The sequence below is a fragment of the Erigeron canadensis genome, chromosome 3 (genome assembly GCF_010389155.1).
Source record: "Erigeron canadensis isolate Cc75 chromosome 3, C_canadensis_v1, whole genome shotgun sequence".
Taxonomy (NCBI): Eukaryota; Viridiplantae; Streptophyta; class Magnoliopsida; order Asterales; family Asteraceae; genus Erigeron; species Erigeron canadensis.
Window position 1 is genome coordinate 11735148 of NC_057763.1, and position 10186 is coordinate 11745333.

At 32.5% G+C, this 10186-nt stretch overlaps 1 protein-coding gene across 5 annotated transcripts; it reads right to left on the bottom strand.

Moving 5' to 3' along the window:
- Positions 1–1228: 1228 nt before the first annotated feature.
- Positions 1229–6185, bottom strand: LOC122592286 (formin-like protein 18). 5 transcript variants are annotated; one of them, XM_043764480.1, is made up of 5 exons: positions 6085–6185; positions 5435–5530; positions 4066–4763; positions 2367–2588; positions 1229–2252 (listed from the first exon to the last, which is right to left on the bottom strand). In XM_043764480.1, the coding sequence occupies exons 2-5, from the start codon at positions 5505–5507 to the stop codon at positions 1422–1424; spliced, it is 1824 nt and encodes a 607-aa protein (XP_043620415.1). In that variant the 5' UTR covers positions 5508–5530; positions 6085–6185; the 3' UTR covers positions 1229–1421. The 5 variants fall into 5 exon arrangements, with proteins under 5 accessions (XP_043620415.1, XP_043620413.1, XP_043620414.1 ...); XM_043764478.1 differs by having other exon boundaries at positions 5635–6184; XM_043764479.1 differs by having other exon boundaries at positions 5629–6184.
- Positions 6186–10186: the final 4001 nt, after the last annotated feature.

Below are 10186 nucleotides of genomic sequence, written 5' to 3' on the forward strand. Positions count from 1 at the left end.
AAATGATAAGTTTTGAAGTTTTTTTTTTGTCAGAAATTTAATTTGGAGAAATTTGATACTTTGAAATTGATATAACGTTGTGATAGATTTGTGGTTAGTCTATGAAGACGATGATTGATTGATCGATCTGGTGGTGCTTGAGTATGGAAGAAGGAGGAGGAGAGAGAAATGACGAATCTACCCCTCACTTAACGGACCAAATAGACGGTGTTTGGTTGCAGAGTAATAACTGAAAAAATTGACCAACTTCAGGGTTTTTTCTGTAATTAATTCATTTAAGGGCAATAACTGAAAATTTTGCCAACTTAAAGGACAAAAAATGTAATTTTCTCTAAGAAAAAATTATCTATTCTGTGTAACTATTAATCATAACATATAAACAGCTATTCAAGAAAAATACCTGAACTTCAAAGTCCTTAGCATCTTGTATACCAATAGTACAAAGTTTTTGATTTGATGAATATTCTCAAAACATACTAATTTCGCAAAGTATGTCATCATGTAAGCTAATAAACTCCAGCACAATGTCACCTTCCGTAGGAAATCAATATGCATTTTAACCACTTACTTTTTGCCTGCAATTCATAGTAAAGGTTGGAAGACTAATAAATATAGTTCCAAAGAAGCCTTGTAAAATACATATTATCATCAAGATATGATAATATGCCTAATTGTCGTATCGCCCATTCTTAATCACCACATCTGAAAACAATAATCATAACAATAATATTTCTCCTTTCACATAAAAAAATCAAGGATGGACGTTCTACTTATGACGTAAGTATCTCAACTGAAAAGTTGGAGGATCCATTGGTGACATTATTTACAGGTAACAAATAGTGTTTTAGTCTCCGGGGCTTTGTTTTCAGCACTGAAAAAATTTGTGTGAATATAAAAAGCAGCCAAATATGATAGCCGAGGACCGGCCAACAACTAAGCTGAGATTGCACAAAAGCTTATTGCTGTCCTGGTGCAAGCCAACTTTGTATTGGTTCTATAACATGGTGGACCATCTCATCTTCTTCAATTGAAAGCAATTGGTAGCCTGCATGGAGCACAGGGAAGTCCAATAATGGTACTATCATATCATTAAATATTCATCTCCATCCTGAAAATTAAGAATCATGATTGAAGATTTAGGATAACTCTTCTTAAATTGACTTATTATGTTGCCAATGTAAGCTTTAAAATCTATGCGTTCCTATACAAAAACGAAAAAAGTTGAAAGTACATTAAACAAAGCGACTTTTATATAGAAACAGCTACACACTTTTCCACAAGGGGAAAGATACATGGAGACTATGGCCTATGTTATGATAGCTAACAATAACATTTTGAACTTACTACATACATACTTACATATATACATACATGCAGCTGAAAGAGATATGAAAGAAATGAATTGCCAAAGAAATATAAGATCATGGATGCCTAGGCTTTGGAGAAGCAGTTTCATCAGAGGGCTCAACACTAGTAGCTGGTGGGGTCAGATCTATCTTAGCGGGAGCAACCTCTGTATCTGATTCAGTTGTATCAGTCTGAAGCACAACATCCTTTGGATCTGCTGGAGTATTTTCGGGTGCAGGGAAGGGCTGTGGTAATTGTGGCAGGCCCTGATAATGCATATGTTCAGCTAGGCCAAGTACTGCCTGTTGAAGCCAATTCCTATGTTGCCTCTCTTCGATCATGAACTCTCGTATCCAATGGAGCTCAGCCATTATCAATGTGTTTGAAGAAGTGGCAGCTGAAGATGTTGATGGGCCTGCTTCTGGGATGGAGGAACCTCTAGGTGCATGATCCGTCAGATCCTCATCAGAAATTTCCCTCGACCGGATCTCAGAATCTAGCGGCTGCTCCTCGGATGTCTCGATATCAGGTGTCAGCCGGACTGGTATCAATCTAACCCCTTCCCCATGATACTCAATATTACACAAGATTTTCTCATCAATACTGGTTGTTGCCCGCTCCTGAGTCAACCCCTCACTTTCTTTATCCTGATTATTCCGTTTAGGAAGTGTTTGGAGTAAATTCCTGGGTCTAATCCTATGATGTAAACTACTTTCCTTCATTTTATTGATAATTTTACGCAAAGCCCTCTGGTGTAGCCTATTTGAACCATCATCATTATCATGAATGTTGAACATCTCTTGAACATTGGCAAAAGCCTCCACTGGAAGCCCCTCTTGGTCAAAACATGACAAATCTACTGGAATGGTCATGGAAGCTTTTCCGTCCATTTCAGAGAAATAAAGCTTCACCGAATAAAAATCACACACACACATATATATATACATTTATATCTATAGCGTTTAAGTATGCATAAAACAGATATGAATGCTTACGCTAATTTGAAGAAGTTAAGATACCTCAACTCTGAAGTTTCTAGGAAAATTATCCTTAGCATCCCAATACATGTCGATTTCATCACAATTAAGGATCAACATATTTGATTTGATGAATACCGTGTTGAACATGGCACGATACATAATCTTTTCACACACCATGTCATCATGTAAGCTAATACACTCCAGCACAATGTCATCTTGCATATGGCAATTGATATCAATTTCAACAAGATCACTATCTTCCTGTCAATGCGTCGCACAAATGTCAGAAGAACAAACAGACAGCCAAAAACAAGAATGTATTATATGTGTATATATATATATACACACACTTGAGATATCACTTTTTTTGGGGTTAAAGGGTACCCTGGTTAGATTTATAATAATCACGAGAAAACAGGTGGGCTGGAGTACCAAGTCGACTTCACAACGTCCACGCACAAAGTGCATAATCCAATATAAGAGGTGACATACCACCCCTACAAGCTACCAAGTAGCCATTACACAATTACAAGCTTAACGACTAGTAAAGCACACCCATTGAAAAACCTTAAATACATTGAACTAAAATCCAACCTTAAATACATTTCTTGAGATATGAACTCCTTTCGCCCAAAACATGTGGCTTATTTTACATAATTATGATTTCAAATTCGAAAGTTCATATTGATTTTGGTATTTCATAAATTGCCCAAACTTTGTAAGATCAGACAAATCTTGTGTAAACTAGTTTATGATCAAGCACAAGATTGTCCATAGGAAGTTGTCTATACGTTCTTATTAGATATTAAAAGTGAATCTATTTTATAATGTACAAACAAGCATACCTATGACATTTACATAAAACTAGCCAACCATCCTATGATCCTAATCTACTACCAGGAGCCGAGTTATAGTAGATTCGACACAAAATTAATACCAATTAACATTAAACATTTTACAACTGTGAGAATTGATAAAATTTTCAACCCTATGTTTATTAATCAAGTTTCTTAAGTATATCCATATAGGGGTGAGTTAATTTAAGGACATCTTAAATTAGGGACCATTAGGGACATGTAACTTACACATGTGTAAGTTGTAACTTATACATGTGTAAGTCGAGGTGGCAGTGGTCGTCGTCGCCAGATGATCATGGTGGTGGTGGTGGTGGTTGTATAACTTACATGTGTAAGTTGTAACTTACACATGCGTAAGTCGTGGTGGCGGTAGTCGCCGTCGCCGGAGGACCATGGGTTGGAGATGATGGTGGTGGTGGTGGTGGTGATAGGAGATGGTGAAAAATGAATGATTGAGAAGTGTCCCTATTTTGTCCCTAAATTAACTTTTCTCTACCCACATATATATATATATATATATCGGCGTGTTATTTAACGTCTATGATAACTATTGAAAAGTTCGTCCCTAAACCTATAGTGTAACACACAAAACAAGCAAATAACATTGTTGCCCACGAATCAAAGATGTCACATTAGGAAGTTTACAGAGACCCAAAACCCAGCTCATGCCATAAAATGTTCGTCTATCTCAATTTACATGATTCACAAATCCAAAGCAAAGTTTAGTTTGCACACACCTCTCTTCTGAAAATAAATTATCAATACATGCTAACCACAAAAGATTGAGATTGTTCCCTACTGTTTGTTTTTAACAATTTTAAAACAAAGGACAGACAAGGACACACATCCCCTTCTTAATGAAGTTAGGAAAAAGATCTTACCTGATTGTAGTATCGGATATTCTTACTTCTTCTTGGAGTGGAGAATAGGAGTTTGGGGCTTTTATCAATATGTAGCAAAGGATTGCGTCCGTAGATCCGGAATATAGGACAACAGCCCCCTTTTCCATCAAAATCAGGAATCATTCTCATTGTTACACAATCTAAAGTGAGCGCCTTTTCTGCTGGAGGCCATTCAGTATCAGCATTCCTCCTTAAGATATACTGCAAGTACCTCAATTGGGAAGGTACAGGATTCATTGGTGACGCTTCATGTAACAAAGCCAGAGGAGCCTGCTTATGAACCATCTCCAAGGCCTTGGTTTCCATAGTGAACTTTTTTCTATAGACCGAGAGAGCTGCAACCATGAAAGCCAAAACAGGCCAACCACCAAGCTCCGAGTGCATAATAAGGAAATTTTGTGGTGAAACAGAGAGCCAGCTCTCACTCGAATTTAAAAAATGGTGGATCACTTCCACTGAGAGCAATGGACAACCTTCGTAGTGCCGAGGATAGTCAATTATTGTAATACCATATTCTGACAAAGCCGAAGCAATCCTGCTTTCTTTTTCTTCCTCCCCAAAATTAATAATCATGATTGAAGACTTGGGGTGAGTGAGCTTAAACCGACTTATAATGTTGCCCACAAATGTGTTATAATCTTCTATATCCGAAATTTCAGTGAAACAGCACCCAAAGACTATACACCAAATGGGCGCATCATCAAATATCAAACTGAAACAAGTTCTAATCTTGAATGTATCAACACTGGCAAAGATTTTGTTTACATATACTAAAAACATTGAGTTATTTTGCAAAAAAAATGCTACGTTACACAGGGTATTGGGATTGCTTATTAAGTGCTTCTTAGTGGCATAATTTCTCTTCGTGTTCACGGTGATAAGCAACACCAAACATTCTTCTAAAATCGTTTATCTGCTTAGTTTTACAAGAAATTAGTAGTAACACATTATCGGTTTAGTTTGATGACTACATATGAACAATTTTGAAAGTTTATGGACTTTTTTAAGCAATAATTAAAAATTTTGATGGTAAAAATAAAGAACAACGCATATGAAAACAAATTTTAAAAGTTCGTTGGGCAACTAGGTCAATAAAAAGAGTTTATAAAACAACCTGTGTATAAAATGATAAGTATATTTGCATCTCAAGCCTTTATCCCTCCCTATAGAGATGAGATCATAGCCAAAACTAACTAGAAAGTGTTTTTAATTAAGTTCAAGAACAAAAATTACCAGACTTAGATAGAAGTATTGTTTTTATAACAGGGATAATCACATTACACAAACACACACATATATATTAAACTAATATACTCCAGGAATTAAAAGGGTGAAAAAAAATGATTACCGTAAATTCTTTCAAAGACCCAAACAAGTCCATCAGGCGGCTTCTTGGGGAGTAATTTACGAAACAATGCCATTAAAATTCACTGAATTTGAAACCCTAAAAAAAATAATGTTGATAAAATCGAGTAAAATATATATAGCTACATTTATTACAAAATAATTGGAGCTCAAATTAACATTTTGAATTTAACAAACCAGTACATCTGCATATGTGAACAATGATCAAACAAAAACAATCAGAATTCAGAGATATCACAATTGCCCATAATCCCATGCACTACCAAGAAAACAAGCCGCGATACGATTTGATGGTGAAAAATTAATTGCAAATCGAGCGGACGATGAGAACCAAACACAGTTCAGCAAAAACAGTTAACTATCACTAGGATGAATTAACCAATTTGATGAATTAATTGAAAATTTCCAGCCGCAATTCGAAACAACCATTTGATGTAATAATTGAAACCTTGTGGTGGCTTTTAAATTGGTTAAATTAATTGACCAATTAGATTGATTGATAAAGATCAATGAGAGAAACAAATTGTGATTTGTGAGACTAAGAATTAAATCAACCGTCCAATAATGAAGGATGAATATTTATTTTGGGATCGGAGTGGGCGTTTTCTTTTAATAACTAAAAATATAAATTACCCCAGATAGACAAAATTCATCAAGAATTAAAGCTTTGAAATCAGGCCTTTATATTCTTGGGAAAAAGAAGCCATCAATGAATCGATTTTGGATTTGATTGAATGAATGGAGACTAATGTGAGAACTGAGGGAGAAGGAAAAAGAAAGAGGACAAATAGATATGGAAGAGAAGAAAACGACGATTTTGTGTATTTTGTACGGGAAGTAATATTACGAGTAGTATACTAGATCATTGTGGATGAATATATATAACGAAATTTTAACGTTTTATAATACTGTATACATACATAAATATCGATAAAACGTATCAAATATTTATAATTATTATCTATGAACCAATTTTTATATGTGATACTAAAATTTAAGTATACTTTTAAATGAAAAAAAGTATAAAAGGTAGATGTCAATCATTACTCATTCTTATATTGACAATAATGGTGGAATATTTCAATTAAGTGAAATGAAAAATTATAAAGATTACTTCAATATCGCCAATGAGAAAATGGTAATATCACTACAACTAATAAGTCGAATATCCACATATATTTACCATATATCCACACTTAAATGTGACACAAGTTAATAGTTTTTTTAGAACGGACACAAGTTAATAGTTAGTGTAAATATAAGTTATGTGATAAATTAAATTTGAAAATTCACATGCACTTAAAATTGTGGAAATATAAAACTCAACATCTTTTAATGTGTATAAATTTTTACATATTTTTAACTGTGTACTATTGTATTTTATCATAACTATTTCTATACTCTGAAAGGGTGAACTTTTGATTTAATATAATTCTACATATTAAATCACAATTTATAAAACACATCAAGAATTTGACATATGCTTGCACAATAATAGTATGTCATGTTTTTTTATATGTATGTTAAAATCTAATACCTGATAAATAAATAAATAAATAAAAAGTTATTAATCTATTATCCAAAAATAAATAAATAAATAAAGATATTCAAATTGCTTTAAAAAATTCCGAAACTTACTCAAACTTGTGGTATAACGAAAGATAATGTTTCATTAAGATAAATATATGTGTGGATAATATATATTATATATCATAAATATAAAAATTATGCATCATTATCTAGCTAAAGTAATTATTTAAAAATTTTTAATTATAGCAAAAAGAATAATTATTTTAAGAACCTAAAAGAAACAAATAAATAAATGAATGAATAACTACCTAAGTTTCCTATAGCTATATTTAATTTTATTAATCGATAGATAAAGACATTACATTTTATAATATGGTATGTAATTTAGTATTTAGTAAGTTAATAAATTTAGGGAATATATTTAAAAAAGTTAAGTGATGTAAGCAATATAATCCAAGGGTTAAAATTCAATTTTGATTTTCATCTAAGGGCTATTACTTTTTTATAAATGAATTTAGGAGGTTGTTTTATAATTATTGAAAGATAATTAACAAACCGTGCATTTAACCGATTGTTTAATATGTTATAATTTGTGATACGATTATCGCTTCCCTTTATTGTTGTAGCTTTTTATTTAGGAAAATGCTAAATAAAACCCTTTAGGCTTCATTTAACGTGCATAAAAAGGTTGTACATTTTCATATCAAATGCTCACCCATGATTTTTATGGTAATTGTACAACTATTTATTGAACCATATTGAAAACCCGTAGGGCTTCGTTTATCAAAATCCTTTTATTTAATTACAATGATGATACCTCCTTTCATTTTAGCCACTTACCAATTAATTTAAAGGTCCAAATTAATTTAAAAGTTTCCTAAAAGTTCTTTATTTTTTTATTAGTGCTCAAAATAACTTTTTACTATATATAAAAATGATATATATATATATATAAGAAAAATGATAAATCTTCTTACAGATTAACATAAAATTCTCCTAAAACTATAAGGAGGTGTCATGTGTTATCAATTAATTTTTTTTTCTAATCTTGCCCCCTGATTTTGTCACATGTTTTTATATGATAATTAGGAGGATTTTTAGGTCATTCTTTTAGGAGTATTAATCATTATATATATAAAGATAAAGATAAATATAAATATAAAGAAGATTTAAAAGATAAAGATTATTCTATTAGATATATACTAGATTATTAGCTGTTATTTTTAATTTACTATATTAAAGTTACTGGTTGAAAATGTAAATTGGTGATGGTATACAAAAAAAAAAATAAATTAAAGTCAAAACTATAATCAAAAGTAAATTTGAGAAAATTGAAAACTGTGATTGGTCGATAAGTTATTATAGCAAATCTCTTTTAGTATATTAAATATTAGAAGAAATTTTGACACATTTGTTTTAGTTATCTAATCTAATCTTCTTTATCTCTACTTTTCTTTATCTGTATCTTTACTCTATTAGAAATGAAAGTAACACTTTTTTTAAAAACCATTTTATCTTCAATTATCAGAATTGCTTTTGACTTTCTAAACTACTTACATACAATACACCCTAAAATACTATACATGTCCTTTTCCAACTTCTCATCCCCTATACCAGAAAAACACACAGTAATTAGGAACCCTTGACCTCCTTGCCTCTCTCTGATACGTAAATGGGATCCAGGTCAATAACAAACACCCCATCGGAATTATCACCATCATCCACCGCCGTCAATCGCCCTACTCATTGTCATCACCACCACAACCATCAAGTTTTATTAAATATATATATCCAAAAAGACTTCAAATTTCAAAATAGTTTAACTTTAAAGTCAAAGACATAAAATTTAGTATAATTAGAATTTTATAAAAGATGATGAAGTATAAATTTGTAACACCCCAACTACGGCGGAATATCGGGATGTCACGAAAGCACAGCATGACATGGCATTACATGGAAAAATCTAAATGAACTGGTACTTGCATAAGTACAAGCACAACAAATCGCACATGAACGTCAACAAAGCATGCATAAATGAACAATGTACTAGTATGTCATTACAACATTCAACCCTCGGATGGGGTGCATACAAGGCATTAAGCCTGCGAATCAAAAGTCAATCAAGGAACGCTATCTAGAGCGCATATCCTTGAAAAATATCTAACAAAAGATGCGCCAGTTCATCGATCCAAAGCTCCTGCTCCTAGCTATTTCATCCATGTCTAGTCTGATCAGCTGAAAAAGTATACTAAAATATGTCAACACGAGGTTGGTGAGTTCGTAGGTTTTTGTACAAAAGAACTAGCGACGAACATGAAAACTTGTCGATTCTTTATGAACATGAATATTTTGTACAATATATGTAAAAGCTTAGAGTTACATACCAAATGTCTCGAACACACAAGTAAGCACATAATGACAATTAATGACCTAATGCACATACGGCCGGGACTAGTACCAGGAACGCATCCAAATGGCACTAATGAACGAATCCCATGAACACGCGCCGACTTGGTACCAAGTAATGAACATGAACAGGTAACTCTAATTGCACAACTCAATAATCAATATATATTGTACGTGATAAAAACAGTAATCAACAAACTGTTAGAAAACATTTGTATACTTTTCACCCCAAAGCACGTAAAAGCGGGGCTACGAAACTCACCTAACAAGATGAACAAGTATTTATGACCTAGCACAAAGATCTTGAACACGAACAGTCAATGTCAGTCTACAGTAAGCACTCAAACAATCCAAATGTCTCACACTGCCACAAATGACACAGTAAATACTAGAATTCCAATGTGCATGTCTATGCCCTATACTAGTGTCTTAAGAAATGTCATCAAATTCCATGTGATTAAAAAGTCATTCTACTAATTGGTTTATTATGTACTTAACTCTTAATTAGAAATACTTATTTAATTAATTCAAAGGCTAGTTATATACTTCCTCAATCCGTCCCAATTTAAATGTCCTATTTTGACTTTTGAAGTCTTTCTTTTGTAACTTTGAGTGTAAATTGTTTCGTGTGTGTTAAGCCATAATTGATGTAAAATATATGAATAGATTGAGCTTGGATGTACTTTTCATTGATATAATTTTCATTAAGTATTATATTATACAAACAAAAATACTTATGGTCAAAATTAGAAAAGAAAGACTAAACAAGTCAAATGTGGACACTTAAATTGGAACAGAG

Bases quoted from the DNA above. Each gene is read 5' to 3' on its own strand.
- LOC122592286 (XM_043764476.1), bottom strand. From the start codon at position 4,866: ATGTTTTTAGTATATGTAAACAAAATCTTTGCCAGTGTTGATACATTC. The intron at 2,589-4,065 runs GTAAGATCTTTT...ACGCATTGACAG, and splicing joins ATATCCGATACTACAATCAG to GAAGATAGTGATCTTGTTGA. The intron at 2,253-2,366 runs GTATCTTAACTT...TATTCGGTGAAG, and splicing joins CTAGAAACTTCAGAGTTGAG to CTTTATTTCTCTGAAATGGA.